This window comes from Xyrauchen texanus, chromosome 23 (genome assembly GCF_025860055.1).
Source record: "Xyrauchen texanus isolate HMW12.3.18 chromosome 23, RBS_HiC_50CHRs, whole genome shotgun sequence".
Lineage (NCBI taxonomy): Eukaryota > Metazoa > Chordata > Actinopteri > Cypriniformes > Catostomidae > Xyrauchen > Xyrauchen texanus.
In genome coordinates, this window is record NC_068298.1 from 25,186,224 (window position 1) to 25,203,047 (window position 16,824).

A 16,824-nucleotide genomic window follows, 5' to 3' on the forward strand; every position below is an offset into this window, starting at 1 on the left:
GAGGGTTGTGATATGTGGGCTTGTGAGTGTTCAGTTTTCGACTTTGTTTTCTATCATTCAGTGTCTTTTCTTCAGCTGAGTTCCTCCACAGCTATACAGGTTATACGTTTACAACTGTGCAAATTAGTCCACATGATTTACAATTAAATAATCAAGATCGTTTTCCCAGCATTGTATATGCCATCAATTGTATGCTTTGCAGCAAATTTTGTGAGTTGGACTTCTTTTCAACAGTAATGTAACACAACACAGAATTATTAACATAGTATTTCATACTAGCATACAGCCAATGAGGATAAATATAGATTTGAGCAATTGTTCAACAGTGTGCAATTAATTCTGATCACCATCCCCATCAATGATGCAAACAAACAGAAATTAAAGTGAGACCCTCACTTTTTCATCTTTTAGATGAAAAATGTATAAGGTATATCAGGAAAACCTTCTCTTTTATTCTCTCTCTCCATCTTGTTTTAACTTCTCTTTCCTCTCTCCACATACACATCTCTCTGTATTTTACTCTCTCTCTCATGCCCTCCCTCCCTTCTCCCTTCCTCTCTCTTTTTTCCATCTTTCTCCTTTTCGTCCTTCCTTGCACTCTCTCTCATCAGCAGGGGGCCCTCGGCTCCCTTCATCGCCGAAGACTCAGACTCAATCCTGCTACAGCAGAATTGCCTTGCTTATTCTTAACCTTAAACCGGTTTAATACCGTTTTGCTGGCAGCCGTCTGTATATTTTCAGAGCCATTTATATTCTGAGCATATGGAACTTTGTCCTCCAGTCAAGTTTCCACTGCTTATGCAACCTCTGGATTTCAGCTCTATCTCTATTCACATTTTTGCTTCAGACAGGGGGAAATTCTTCTTTAGAGGATATTCGGCCTTCTCTAATTGTTTGTCCTCCTGTTTCCCGTCATGCATAGCAAGAGAGCTTGTGCCTTGATGTTTTTAACAGGGCATTCATGACAAGGGACGAACTCCTGAGGAAAAACTGTCAGCAAACTTACAGTATATTGGTGCATACATTTGAAGAATATCGGTTTTGAAAGTAAGTCTGTCCAGTATTTTTTATGATGTATTTTTGCCTTTTGATTAAATAAACCTAAAAATAAACTATCATTCTGAAGGGGATAGTTTTGCAATAAGGACAGGCTGACTGTACATTCAGGCTGATCACACTGCTGAAATTGGTTTGTTTTTACCAAAATTCGAACCACTTCCCCCAGTGTCCGAAGCTGAAAGTTTCCGAGTGAAATATCCACAGGTTACCGCCAAAAGCAAGTTGTAGTTTTAGTTGTAAATACAAATGTAGATGCAATAAAGTCAACAGGAATGCATATTTTACTAAACCTACCCCCTCCCCAACCAAAACCTTGATCCTACAACTAACAATGGGTGGAGTACAAATTGAATCATTGTGAGAAAATGCAACCTCCGAATCATGTTTACCACTGTTTACATTTACATTTAGTCATTAACTAGATGCTTTTTATCCAAAGCAACTTACAGTTAAGAAACATAGCAAACAATTTGTTATACAGAAGTCAGCAATATCTGTAGTATACTTTAGCACTAGTATACTGTAGTAGTATAGAAGCTAACGCAAAAGAAAAAGACAGACAATGAAAGGTTTTGTTTTTTTAGATTAAGTGAAATTAGCGTTGATGTTTAAATGAACATAATTACTTCAGGGTTTTCAGGGTTTACTTCAGGTGCAACTTGCTATCAGTAGCAACACAGGGAAAGGTGGACACAATTGAAATGATGCAAAAATGTCTAATGGGGGATGGTGCATGTCAATAAACAAGAGAATTGCAGTATAAGTGCATATATAAGTGCAGACCAATTGGGTCGATTTTAGGGTACGTGTACATTCGGAAGAAAATGACATTTTAAAATGTATAATATTACTCAATTCAATTTAATGGAACAGAGAGATGTGGATTATAAAAACCTGCAATAAGCAAAAAGTCACCCAACAACTTCCCAAATAGCAACGCAACTAAATACACCCATTCCATAAACCATGTTTCACATTTTTAAATATTCTCAATTATATTGTCTCTGTCCTGTGCCTTAAACTGTGAGATAAGTACAATAGCAGGAGTCACCAATGTTTTATAAGCTTCTCGTTTGGCTTGAGACATAGCTAATTGAAGTTGTTCCTCAATGTTTCATTATTCTGATTGGCCATGTCCTAAGAGATAGTGGAGCACACCACTGTGAATAGTAAGCTGTTAGATGCTCCCGCATGCAACTCAGCTGGAACAAAAGCCCCTCTCTTATTAATTTTCGACCATAAGCTCTGGCATTAAATCGAACAAACCAACTTTTAATTTGGGACAGTTTAATATATGTGACCTTTTGTTCTATCTCAGAAGATTCCAATTGCCTATGTGATTATTTCTTAGCTGATTACTTTAGTGGAATACATTGAATATTTGAAACTTTTAAATTAATTCCCATCATATATATATACACTATTTTGTTTTTTTCATAGGTTGAGCTGGGAAAGGAGAAGGAGAGAAACGCCAGATATCGAAGTTACCAGTATGGTGCCATAATTCTGAGTGTGCTGTTCCTTACATTGGCGCTCTCTATCTTTAGTTTGAGATATATATGGAGCCCAAGCAGTGGAAAGGTAAGATGAATTCAAATCTATTGTCGAGGCTGAGAGATATTAGTGAGAATGGTGCATGGCTGTGGATTAATTAGGAAATAATTAGAATAACAATCGTCCAATGGAAATGAAAGGCACAGAAACAGCTGCACACGCTATTGAGTATTCTTGGATCTGACTGAATCCAATCTTGATTTACTTGAACAAACAATAACATGACAGAGTTGGAAAAAACAGCAGAATGAATGGATAAGTACACAATAAGTTTTCATAATAAGATTGCTATGATAATCAGAACTGCAAAACATAGATATTATTCATTATAGATGAACAGCTTGTAAGTAATTGGCAATACCATGGTGTCAACAAACAAACCGACCCTATGCTTTGTTAAAGTTTGTTATGCATAAACTCTCCCAGAGGAGACAGTTCTTAACAATTTAACAGCCAATACTTTTAGTGCATTTACTGAAATTACACTAGACAACAAAATTTCTGCATCAGATAATTCATGCACCTGGTTGTTGAGTCATCCTTTGCTGCAGAAGGAGCAAAGATTCTCACAAGGCATGTGTGTGTGTGTGTGTGTGTGTGTGTGTGTGTGTGTGTGTGTGTGTGTGTGTGTGTGTGTGTGTGTGTGAGCGTGTATTTATCACTTTGTGGGGACCAAATGTCCCCATAAGGATAGTAAAACCCGAAATTTTTGACCTTGTGGGGACATTTTGTCGGTCATAAATCATAAAAACAGCTTATAAATCATTCTAAATTATGTTTTTTTGAAAATGTAAAAATGCAGATAGTTTTCTGTGAGGGTTAGGTTTAGTGGTAGGGTTAGGTTTAGGGGATAGAATATAAAGTTTGTACAGTATAAAAACCATTATGTCTATGGAAAGTCCCCATAAAACATGGAAACACAACATGAGTGTGTGTGTGAGTGTGTGTGTATGTGTGAGCGTGTATTTATCACTTTGTGGGGACCAAATGTCCCCATAAGGATAGTAAAACCCGAAATTTTTGACCTTGTGGGGACATTTTGTTGGTCCCCATGAGGAAAACAGCTTATAAATCATACTAAATTATGTTTTTTGAAAATGTAAAAATGCAGAATGTTTTCTGTGAGGGTTAGGTTTAGGGGTAGGGTTAGGTTTATGGGATAGAATATAAAGTTTGTACAGTATAAAAACCATTATGTCTATGGAAAGTCCCCATAAAACATGGAAACACAACGTGTGTGTGTGTGTGTGTGTGTGTGTGTGTGTGTGTGTGTTTTAAGCACCCAGTATGCTGCAAGTGCTGACATCAATAATGAAACCTGAATGTGCAACTATTGCAGCTTCAGGCATCACAATTCGGCAGCTTAGATATGAATATTTCAAACCAACACTGCATATTTCATAAGCCCCGCCTCCTCTTTTTAAACTTGATATGAAATGGTGACTATTTGAGACAGCGAGTGTTGCTCGCTTGCCTTATATTCCCAGGTAAAGTATCATCCATTATTCTATTGCTCTTAAAAGCTATAGCACCTGACAAACTAATTAGAAGCCAATACATCAATACAGCAGGAGATTTTCTTTTCCCATCCCTCCATGTGGCAGCAGGGAGTGGCAAAGCGGTCTCCTGTACCCAGCTTTGCATAAACTGCTGTGGAAAGGTAATTTGCTCACCATATTGTATTTCAATATGACATGGTAACCACTTGGGAACTTTTAATTACTTACAAACATATGTTGTTACAGAAGCTCAGGGAAGATAAAGAGTTTGCCATAATTCTCTTTGCTACTATGCGTTTAAGTGTGCAAAGAGGGTGTGTGAACTTAACCGTGTTGCTACTTGTTGTCCAAATCCTCTCTTGGCTCCAAATGCTTCTTTCCTGTTTTCCATGTTATAATTATTGCTCTTCTAGTTCATTAGGGATTAGATGCCTGCAATATCACCTAACAGAAACAAATGAAAATTAAAACAGTATCCCCACGGATACAAAAAGAATCTAGGGACAAGCAATTTGTCTGTCCACACTGAATGTGAAACTGGTGCGCTACAATCTTAGTCACATCCACACTGATCTCACAAAAAATCAACGTCAACAGGAGGTTGAATAATTTGTCTGCTAAAGTCAGGGTATGCTTTCTGAATGTCCAAACTGCAACTCCCAGTGGCCGTAGCTGTAACTAGAGTTGCAATGCACTGTGCAAGCGCAATAACTTAATTCTTGGAATGAATGTGATGTGAAAATAATCCAAACCCTAAAGGTCCCTGCACACTTCTACGAAATCGATGAATGAATGGGCGTTATGTCATTTATAACGAAGTCTGCCAAAAAAAACGTGTGAGTTTGTTTCGGTGGTTAGTAACAGCTTGCCAGGGCAAACTTTCTGCTGCTGAACACCTTCTTACTGCCATTGATTCACATCATCAGTAGGTGACCAGTGACCTGGAGCTCCACCTACTTTGAGGCCACCAAATAATTCCCGTTGAGTCAGTTAAGATCAGTCGACATGAACACACCAGCATGTAGAGTTATTAGCAAGCTGGTGCAAATTTACTTGTAATGTATCTGGCAGTGACAGGCAGATGAAGACAATGATGTGAAGAACCCAGGTGCTGTTTATTTACAAGATGATTTATGTATCCAAACAACATGAAATCCAAACGTGAACAAAAACAAAACATGAACATTAACTTGACTTGACTTTAACACAATTAAACGTGACATATCACATACCCTCAACTAGTGGCGGCTCCCGACGCCCAACTATTAACAAAATTAACAGAGTACAATAGGAAGCTGGGAGGTGGGGTCCTTGAGGCATGGCCTGGCGAGACAGGACGTTGAGCGGAGAGACAAGGCATAGCCGGAGGATTGGAGAGCCAAGGAGGAACCAGGAGACAGACAGACCAAGGAGGAGCTGGAGATACGAGGAAGGCAGATAGGCTGGAGGACCACGGTGGAGCAGAGGGAACACAGAGCCAAGGTGATGTCAAGGGATTGAAGGGCCAAGGCGGAGTCCAGGGCTCAGAGGGTCTAGGCAGAATAGGAAGTTCCCCTTATCTGAGATGTCACGGGGCAATGGTCGAGCCGGTGACTTGGGTGGAACCCGCTGATCAGGAGGAGGAGTTCTCAGGGTGGGCACAAGGACAGAAACCAACTCCAGGTCTAATAGCACAGTGAAACCTGGCTCTGCGAAGGATGAGGCTTGCAACGCTGGTTCGTTGACCGTGGCAGGCATGGGCGTTGGCGCGTTGACCGTGGCAGACATCAGCGTTGGCTTGTTGGCCGGGGCAGGTGTGGGCATTGGCTCGTGGACCAGAGGTGAGCCTGTGACATGGCATGGAGCAGATTGAAGCTTGGCTGTGACATGGCATGGACCAGACTGAGGTGTGGCTGTGACATGGCATGGAGCATACTCGGGATCTGGGGCAGAAGGTGGCGCAAGCTCTGCGATGATTCACCTGGCGTAAATGAAGAAGCTGAACTGCTGGGTTCATTTTGGAGGTCAGGTATTCTGTAACGTTGTTAGGTAGACTGAACAAAGGAGCAGACGAAGACGATGATGATATGAAGAACCCAAGTGCAGTTTATTGCATTTATTACAAAATTAGTGATGTATCCAAACAACAAGAAATACAAACGTGAACAAAAACAAAACATAAACATGAATTTGACTTGAAAACCAAACAACATTACATTAACACATTTAAACATGACATTACCGACATCTGTACGATCGTTTGCGTAGAGACATTTTCTGAGAACACGTCACACAATTTGTTTGGTTAGTCTACAAAAGTGGTGGAGTGGTGGTGGCATAGTGGGCTAAAAGGGCTGAGCTGGTGCTATGCTGGTAATCAGAAGGTCGCTGGTTCGATCCCCACAGTCACCACCATTGTGTCCTTGAGCAAGGCACTTAACTCCAGGTTGCTCCGGGGGGATTGTCCCTGTAATAAGTGCACTGTAATTCGCTTTGGATAAAAGCGTCTGCTAAATGCAACTTTCAACTTATTTGTGGCTATGAGCGAAGATTGAAGAAGCATTTTGCCTTGATTGTGTCAGTGCCTTAAACCTAAGCCAAACCATTAAATTACTGATAAGGTTGGGAACCGAGAACCAGTTCATGTTCAGATCTGGTTCCATTCTTTAAAAAAATACCATAATCGTAAGATCTTGATGACTTTCGCTTCCTTTAACGGTTCTCCTGTTTTCAATTTTCCGAAGTTGAGGCTGAAACACCGTCCTGATATACTGACAATGTTTCCAGCAGCACATTTCTGCAACAACACTGCCTTCTACAGAGTAAAACACACAGCACTACCAGTATATTTGATTCCAAATCGATACATGGAACAGTTTGATGCAGATATTATTCTAATGAGCCTGTTCTTTTTAATCTACAGCATGAAACACAGTGTGAAACATACGTCGTATACTGATGTGCAAGTTATGAATGTCCAGCTCAAAATTAAATAAGAACTGTTGAAGTCTCAAAAGCCTGAAGTACAACATTAGGCTACAAAACACAGTCTAAACTCTCTCTGGAACTGTTACTATTTATATAATGATGACCTGTGCCTCCATTAAATCAAGCAGTGTAGTTACTGACTGCTTGTTCATATGAAAATGTATAATTAAAGCTACACACATTTTGTTATAATAACAGGACTTTTATAAAATAATACATTAATTAATGAAATATGCCACCACATTTCTTGTTGGTTTAGATTTGTTTAATTAAAATATAGTTAGAATCTATTTCTGGATTGTATTTATGTGTCTAAAAAGTCTGTAAACAAATCTTTTAGAAGAATTATATTAAATGTACTTCTGATTAGTTATATCTGCTCTTTTGAAATCTGAAATGATCTCATCACATGGTAATTTATCTTCTAATTCTTTTAAAAAAGGTACTAATAAAATTACTGTAATTGTTACTGGAACCGTTAAGGAACCGGAATCGTTAAGAGGAATCAGAATCAGAACTGGAATCGTTAAATTCCATGCTATTCCCATTCCTAAGTACTGCGACCAAAACAGTGTTCCTTCACTTACTACTTTGCAAAATTGTATTTGGGATGTGATGTCAAAGGCATAGCATGGACATGAACATGATTGGACATGGCTGTTTTGTGAAATGAACGTTTCCCGAACAGACATTAAATAATCATAATTTTTCATATAAACCTACTTAGGAGGTCTATAATACCTGGAAAAATATATCTAATAATATTTGTGATTTATATGTTGCTTGCAATTAATTTAGTTTCATCAGGGTACATAGTTATGCTGCGTTCCATTCAGGTTGAATGTGGGATATTCCTACTTGATATCTCCGACCATAAATTTATTCAATTCCCCAATATTCTTAAGATGACGTTTGAAATGTTTTTGGTTTTGAAGGAAACGTCTTGGGTTACGTATTGAAACCATTGTTCCCTGAAAAAAGCAGAACGAGATGCTGCGCTGAGAAAAGGGCTTTGGGAACAATCCTACATGTTTGTGACCAGCTGAAATATGTGTGTGTAACACCTCAATGAACATTGACCGGAATTTATAGCCTTGGTTGGTGTAATGTTGGGGACAAGATGGCCGCCGATGACAGAGCTGCACGGTATGTTATCAAACAAAGGATTAAACCTGAGATTTACACCACTATTGATGGCAAGATTATAGTGGAAGATGAACTGTTAAGTTTCCTTTCTGTCAAACTGAAGACTGTACCTCAGGATGACATTATCCTGATGACAGTAAATCATTTTGGACTGTGTCCTAGCACTGGGCAGCGTTGTGTAGCTCACAAAGGGCAACTGAAAGATGTCAACAATGTTAAGAGTTGTCTAAAACTACTGAATGAGGTTGGTGAGAATGTTCCTCGCTTTGTGTCCTATCACTTGGATGATCTACCATCAGTGACTTTTAATAGCCTCGATGTCTCTTGCCTGGTTAGTAAGATTGAACGCCTAAATGTAGAGTTGGTCTCCATGAAAAATACTGTGTGTAAGCAGTCTACTGAATGTGAGAACCTTCGTGGAATAACTACAGACATTAGCAAACGACTGAGTGTGATTGAGCAACCCAGTGCTAGCAAGGGGAATGCTGCCACAATCATGGCTAGTGAGGAGGCCCAGCTCCATGGACCAAGTCACAAGTATCCTGCACCAGGACCCTCGGCGTTGCCCGTCATTGAGGAGACAGCGGGCGGGGGGATTGAGGTGCTGATGTCCCCTGCATGGAGTCGTGTATTAAAGCATGGCAAGCGCAAGCAACATTTTGGAAAACGATCTACTGCTGCAGTACAGAACAAGACTTGTATGAATCCTCCTAGAGAGAAGAATGCCTATGGAATTGTTGGAACTGGTGCAGTGGAGAACATGCAGTAACATGCAGTAACAACTAAGCTGGTGAGTGTCTTTGTGACAAAGCTTGATCCTGACTTAGATCATGAGACGCTGGCTAGTTATATAAAAGAACAGCTTTCCAGAGATGTGACTTGTCAGAAGATTGGCACTGAGTATACTCGCTACAGTTCTTTCAAAGTTACAGCTGAATGCAAGGAAGTAGCAGAGATGTATGCGCCGCAGCTGTGGCCTGAAGGGACCTATGTAAGGCACTTCTATGAGAATCGCAAGCATAGGGCTGCGGTAGGGGCAAGTATTAAAGCACCGCTTGACACAGAGATGAGTGCGCCTGAACCAAAGGGCGTCCCCTGCATGTAAAACAATGATAAACTGCTATGAGAGTTGTGTCATATAACTCCCGTGGTCTGCATATTGGGCAGGATGCTGGAGCGAGAGCCCAGCGCACTGTTATTGACAAGCTCTTTGAGAATGCTGATGTGGTGTGTTTGCAAGAGACTTTTTTAGCTATTCAAGATCTGGATAAACGCAACACTGTGAACAATGACTTTCATGGGGCAGGGGAATCCACAACAGACGTAAACACCAGAATTTTGCGTGGTAGGATCCCAGGAGGTGTGGCCATATTCTGGCACAAGAAATTTGACCCTTTGGTCACTGTGATCAGGTTAGATGTGGACTGGTGCATAGGAATTAAGGTGGTGCGTAATAAGAATGTTTTTATAATCTTAAATGTATATACTCCATATGAATGTCACAAAAATGAAAATGAGTACTTGAATAAGCTTGCTTTTATAGGGTCTTACATAAGGGAAAGTGAATGTACATCCATATTTGTCTTGGGGGATCTGAATGCTGATATATCAGATATTAATTCACTCTTTGGTCAACACTTGACACAGTTCTGCAAAGATAACAAGGTTATTCTGTCCACTAAGGAAATTCTGCCAGCAGATAGCTATACACATGTGAGTGAAGCCTGGCATACTACATCATGGTTGGACCATTGTATATCTACTGCTGATGCACATGATTGTATAAAGGAGGCTGAGATCCTATATGGTTTAGCTACAGCAGACCATATTTCTGTCTCTATGTTCATAAATACTAAGGGTTTACCTGAGATTGTCTATAGTGATAGCCATAAATCAGGTGAGATACTGGACTGGACAAGGCTTACAGAAGATGATCTGCAATATTACAAGTTATTGACTGATGTGTACTTGAGAAATATTGAGTTACCTGTTGATGCAATTATGTGTGTGGATAGCAGCTGTAAGAATGTAAGTCACAATAATGACCTATGTGTAATGTATGATAGAACTGTGAACTGCTTAGTTGATGGAAGTGAATCACTGAGAAGTAAAGTGGTGAAACAACATATCGTAAGACCAGGGTGGAATGACTATGTCCATGATGTTCATATGGAGGCAAGAGATGCATTTAGAAGATGGGTCTTAGCAGGTAAACCTAGGCATGGCCCAGTCTGTGAGCACAAGGTACGGTCTAATGCTAGGTTTAAATATGCTGTGCGTTTTATAAAAAGAAATGAGCAGACTATGAGGGCGAACTCTATGGCGAGAAAGTTACAAACTAATAATGTTTATGAGTTCTGGAAGGAGGTGAAAGTGGTTAACAACAGCAAAATTCCACTGCCTTCTAGTATAGAGGGCATTTCTGAACCTGAAAACATTGCAGAGCTATGGAGGAGTCATTATGAGAACATTTTTAATTGTGTGAAGAGCGATGTGTTTAACATCGCTCTTCACACATAGGAGAGATACCTCACAGTGATGATGTAGTCATCAGGCCGGAGGAAGTATGTTATGCTATTGACAAACTTAAAATGAACAAAACCTGTGGGCAAGATAGAATAGCAGCAGAACATCTGAAATACGCTAGTCAAAGTATTTCAGTTTTATTGCTGTATGCTTTTCTGGGTTAATGAAGCATGGCATACTTCCTGGATCCATGTTATCTGTTTTGCTAGTACCTATAGTCAAAAATAAGACTGGTAAATTAACTAGTATAGATAACTATAGACCTATTGCACTTGCAAATACACTATCTAAGGTGCTGGAAGGGATTCTTATGGATAGACTTGCAGAATATATAGCGTCAACAGATAATCAGTTTGGTTTTAAGAACAAGCATGGAACTGATATGTGTATTTATGCACTTAAAGAAATTGTACATAGGTACAGATCTCGCAATAGCACAGTCTTCATGTGTTTCCTGGATGCGTCAAAGGCTTTTGACCGTATCAATCATGGGAAACTGTTTGGTAAACTACTTGAGCGTGGTGTCCCCTATTACCTAATTAGGATACTACAGTTTTGGTACTCTCATCAAACGATGCACGTCATGTGGGGGATGAGTTTGTCAACACCTTTCTATGTCTCCAATGGAGTGCGGCAGGGTGGAATTCTGTCTCCGTTGCTATTTAATCTGTACATGGATAATTTATCTATGGAGTTAAAGGGCTGTAGAACTGGATGCTTGGTGGGGGATAGTCTCATTAATCATATGCTTTATGCTGATGATTTGGTGATACTGTCTCCCTCCAGTGCTGGCCTGCAGCAACTTCTTGGAATATGTTCTCAATATGGTTTATTGTTTGATATAAAATTTAACTCAATGAAGAGTGTGGTGCTGATCGTCAGAACCAGGGAGGATATGAAATGTGTCTATCCTTCTTTCTTATTGGCAGGTGAACCCCTAGAGGTTGTAAAGAAAGTGAAATATCTGGGCTATGTGATAAGAGATGACCTCTGTGATGATGATGATGTGCAGCGTCAGTGTGGAAAACTGTATGGGCAGGCGAACATGCTGGCACGCAAATTCCATATGTGCACTCCTGATGTTAAAATCTCACTCTTCAAAAACTTGCTTTGAGAGAACCCTCTAGCCAAGGCTTTAGAGGAGGCGAGCCCTGATATCTGGTGGAGTGAGCCCTGATATCTTCTGGCGAAGCTTGACCGTCCGTACTTTGAGACATCGACCTGCAATCTGAGCTCTTTGTGCGGATCAAAATAGGCTAATACCGGACCTGGTTCACATGTGAGCAGTTCTTTTATTTTCTTGAAAGCTTTGTCATGTTGGATGTCCCAAACAAACTCACATGATTCCTTCAGGAGATGATGTAGAGGTGCATTTATCTCAGAGAGGCTGGGTGCAAATTTGGAGAGGTAATTGATCATACCTAATACTGTCTCAAGCTCACCTTTGTCTTTAGGTGACTCCTTGACTTTCACAGCAGTGATTTTTGCAGGGTCTGGTTTTATGCCTTCAGCAGTGCGTAGATGTCCAAAGTAGCTTACTTCTGTTGCCCATATTTTTTCTGGGTTGAGCTTGACTCCTCTCTCTCTGGAATGCTGTAACATAGCAGTTAGGTTTTTGTCATGCTCAGCTTTAGTTTTGCCATACACAAGAATGTCATCGACTATGACTGTGACTCCTTCATAAGTCTCATCGATTTTCCGCTGAAACTCATCTTGGGCTGAAATCAGTCCGAAAGGGAGTCGTTTGAAATGATAGCAACCAAAGGCTGTATTGAAAGTGGTCAGTCTTGAAGAGACTTCAGTGAGCTTAATGGCCAAGTAAACTAATCTAGCAACTAGAATGTTAAAATATTTGGCTACAGCTAGCTTAGATGTGATATCTTCAAGAGTAGGCAATGGATAGTTCTGCTGTTTCAAGACTGCACCTTTAAGCGTATGGCAGGATATTGCATACACAGTCTGTTCACGTGAACTGCCCGTGCTGCTTGAAACTGTTTTCAACTGTGTCTGAGCCAGTTCATGAGATCTAGCCACATCTATCTCTTTGTCTAGCGTTAGCTCAGAGTCCACATTTAAAAGTTTCTCCCTCACTCTTGGTGAATGTATCCCTAACACGATACGGTTCCGGATCATTTCATCACTGTTAGCATAGTTACAGTCTTTAACAGAAGGCGTAACTCTGTTAAAAATTGCTCGAAAAGGCTCATTGTCCCCTTGCACTTTTTCATGAAACTTGTATCGTGCAAATATCACATTAGCTTTAGGCTCAACATATGATGCAAAGCATCTAAATACGTTATTAGAATCTTTGCTTCATCTGCAGACAGTGACCATGTATTGTAAATATCTCGGCCCTTCTCTCCGACCCATAGGAGTAGATAACTACATTTTTCGTCCTCACCCTTTTTCTTTAGGGGTCCACTGAACATTAGCTCCACGTGTTGCTTAAATTTGCACCATGCTTCGAGCAGGTTGCTCACGTCCCAGCTCATCGTAGGCATTGGAACTCCAGCGGCCTCCATCTTTTCATGTATCTGATTACTTCTGACACCATGAAATGTTTGTGGTTTTGAAGGAAACATTTCACACTTCAAATCTCCACAAACTATAACTTTAATATGCCGACTCAACTGCATACATATAATACGTGCTCTCTCAGCAACATCACAGCATGAACTGCTGCACACTATATAAAAGCATGCATTATCTCTGACACACGATTTGCTATCCACTAACATCATGATATTCTTTCAGAATATTACAACATTTAAGGAAACAAAACTGCAGTGCTCCCATTAGCTTAGTAGGAGTTTGACTCTCATTAGAGCTGTCTCCTAGCAGCCCAACTGATAAACAATGCTGCAGCACTAGCATTTGTTCTACAAGTGTATGATTATCAAAACAGTTTAGAATGTTTTATACACCTGTTTCTGTAGGCGTTTTTTAAACAAGCTTTAATATCATGTCATGTGGAAACAAAATAATTTATCGATATTACTTAATAAAGTAAATGTTATCACTTACTTTGTAAATTTGTGTCGACATGTTTGTGTGACATCACACCCCTGCATCTCAGCAAAATCAGTGTTGAGAATTTCTGCACAAGCCTACAAGTTGTAATTCTGACTTAAAGATGCATTCCATTCCACTTTTCCTAGTAGGAAGTAGGACTTTCCGAGTTGAATGGAGCGCAGCACTACTTTTCAAAACTTGATCCAACACAGAATGCTCAAGCATCTTAATTTACACTTAGAAAACTCCTGATGTTGCTATAACAAGGCAAAAAGCACTTATCAATTTTCTTGAAGTGAAAATCAGTCCTCCTAAACTAAACTATCACACGGTCATGCAGAAAATCTTGTGTTTGTAAATCCATAAGGATCTCTTACTCAATGGCAATACCAGCAGTGATGACAACCAACTCATCAGACAGCTTGATCTTACAGGTTTTGCTCTTGAATTATGTACATCACTTAAATTGTGTCACTCAAGGCCAGCTAGAAGGCCTTGACCGGGACATACCCTAAAGATCACACACACCAAAAACAAATAAATCAGTCTGATTGCTGATGAATCTGACAATCTGACTAGTTGCTCATTCATTTGCACTGTTGAAGGATTCTGTAGAAATACTGAAGGCCTGAGGGGGTGGAGCTCAGACCCACATGATGCTTCAGCTAACAAGCTCGGCTTTGGGCATGCGATTTGTGAAACAGTTGTCACACTTTGCTTGTAATCATCAAGGAATAAATTGGATAGACTGGATAAACAAGCTTTTTTCTCTATTTGTTTATAGATTCATTAAGAGTGGAAAGTTATTAAAAATACATAGGCATAAAGGTGATTGAGAATGAAAGGATAAAAAATATTATTTATTTGGCATTTTAGGCCAGCAGAAAAGGCGTTGCTGGCCCTGAGAATTCGCCACTGGAAGAATGATAGTAATCCTATCACTAAAACCACCACAAAAAGTTTACAAGAAGGTGTTGGGATGCACAGAAGATGCCCCTAGGCCAAGTGTACTGTAGTATAGCTGTTCAGGCCACTTGCATAGACTATACTCCTCCTATTGTAAATGAAACTATGTCAGCATGTAGCATAGAGATTGGATCTCTGTACAATCACATTGGAGATGCATTAGAATACAAGTTGTACATGCAATCCAGCAAAATATCCAGAAATTATATTCAGATTCAAAATGGATGTTAATGCACATCCGTTTCTCTCTCTCTCTCTCTCTTTCTATATGTGTATGCATGGAAATATCATGGTCTTCCGATCATTAGGGAGAATAATTACAGAAATGAAGCCAACCGGACAATCCGAGCAGCTGCTTATGGAACCCCCTCCAGAGATGTGGTGCTTTTGCTCTGCAATCTTTTATTTCACTCAGCAGACTCCTTAATTCACTTATGGGCTCAGGTTTATACCACCCTGATGCAACAGTCTCTACCTCCACCTGGCTGAAACAAACTGTTCCCTTTTAAAGGAGAGGCAGGGGAACTTAATATATCTACTCCTTCCAATCAGGGGCTCTCATGTTGATTTTGAATGCCAGTGGAATAGTGGTTGAAATGCATTGGAGTTTCAACTAATTTAGTACCAAAAACAGTTTCAAATGAGTTTTTAATGACAATATTCCACCCTTTCACTAACCATTAGAATTAAACAGGTCATTCTTTGCTGTTTTGCCTTTTAAAAACACCCCCTTCCCATGAAGTTCAGCTTCTAGGACTTGATGTTAATATCCCTAATAATCAGCACTTCCTTGTTTTAAATGGGGAGAGGGGTAAAAACATCATCAGGGTCTTGAGGTGGGCACCCTCCTTCACCGGTGTTTCGCTGATAGGCCCACGACACCTCCAGAGGGCTCAACGGCAACACCTGGCATCCCAGATGAGCCCCCTTCTGCTTTTACTCCTCTTTATTGTTCTTTGCACGTCAGTTGGGGTCCTTCCTCTTTATCCAGATCCACCTGCTGCTTCGCTCTGCTGCCTCCGACTGTGATTTGATGGCTTTCCTGAAGGCCTGTCCCCGAACTCCCACCCCCTTCAGGAGCCTGGCTATAGATGTGGCCACAAATCCTCTACATCCCAGCCTTGTTGTTTTGCCTCAAGAGCTACAGTATATCAGTGTACTTCAGCTTTTTCCGTTCATTCGCTTCTCCCACTGCAGCCTCCCATGGTACAGTTAGTTTCACGATGAACAGGGACTTCTGTGAAGTTGACCACAATACAAGATCCGGCCTGAGCTTGGTGTTTAAAATCTCAACTTGAGTTTCTGATCTAGATCCACTTGCATTTTCCAGTCCCATGCGGCATCCAAGAGGGTGCTATCCACTCTTGCAGCTGGTTTCAATGGGCCCTGCCCTGCTATCACAAAGGGGATAGTGGATGAGTGTCCATATGTTGGGAGAGGGAGGGCATTGATGGAAGATCGCCATCCTTCCAGATTGAATGCCAGTTGGTGTGGACTTGGTTATGCCTCCAGGTGTAACGGCCTTGGGATAGACTGATTTTGCAGCTAGTGAGGATGTGCCTGAGAGTTGCTGGGCTTTGGCAGAGAGGGCATGCTGGATCATCTCCAAACCACTAGTTAAGATTCTTGGGTGTCAGAAGAACATCATAGGTGGCCCTGATGATGAAGCTGATTTGGCTTCCTTCCATCTCCCACAGATCTTTCCAAGTGAGCTTATGGTGCTCCAGGGTTTCCCAGTTAGTCCACTGGCCCTGCTTGGCTTGTGAAACTGCCTTTGTGCATCTCTCTGCTTCCTGTTGGTGCCGTACCTCCGCAACTACCATCTTTCTCCTCTCTGCAGGTGTTGCCTTGTGCCATGCAGGTCAACTTGTCCCTAATCCAAGACCACTTCTTCCTTTTTGCACCTGTCCTACTATTTCTCCATGTCTGAGTGCAGATTGTGCTTGCTTTACAGCATCAGCTGGGGTCCACTTCCTCCCAGTTGCCAGTCTGGGAGGAGCTGTTTGTATGGCTGCATCTTGAGACTCTGCCAGGGTCATGCTCAGCCTCACTTTGGTGCAGTTATGAAAATGTTATTGCTATGAAGAAAAAAGGG

The 16,824-nt window shown here is 40.7% G+C and overlaps 2 protein-coding genes across 2 annotated transcripts in view; both read left to right on the forward strand.

The window, feature by feature from the left end:
- LOC127663229 (uncharacterized) overlaps positions 1–16,824 on the forward strand; it is a 516,242-nt gene that overhangs the window by 106,545 nt on the left and 392,873 nt on the right. The window lies entirely within an intron of this gene.
- The window catches only part of tnmd (tenomodulin), an 86,475-nt gene that overhangs the window by 411 nt on the left and 69,240 nt on the right, over positions 1–16,824 (forward strand). The window contains exon 2 of the mRNA XM_052154755.1: positions 2,500–2,640. Within this exon, the coding sequence (XP_052010715.1) occupies positions 2,500–2,640 (141 nt within the window). The remainder of the gene's footprint in view (positions 1–2,499; positions 2,641–16,824) is intronic.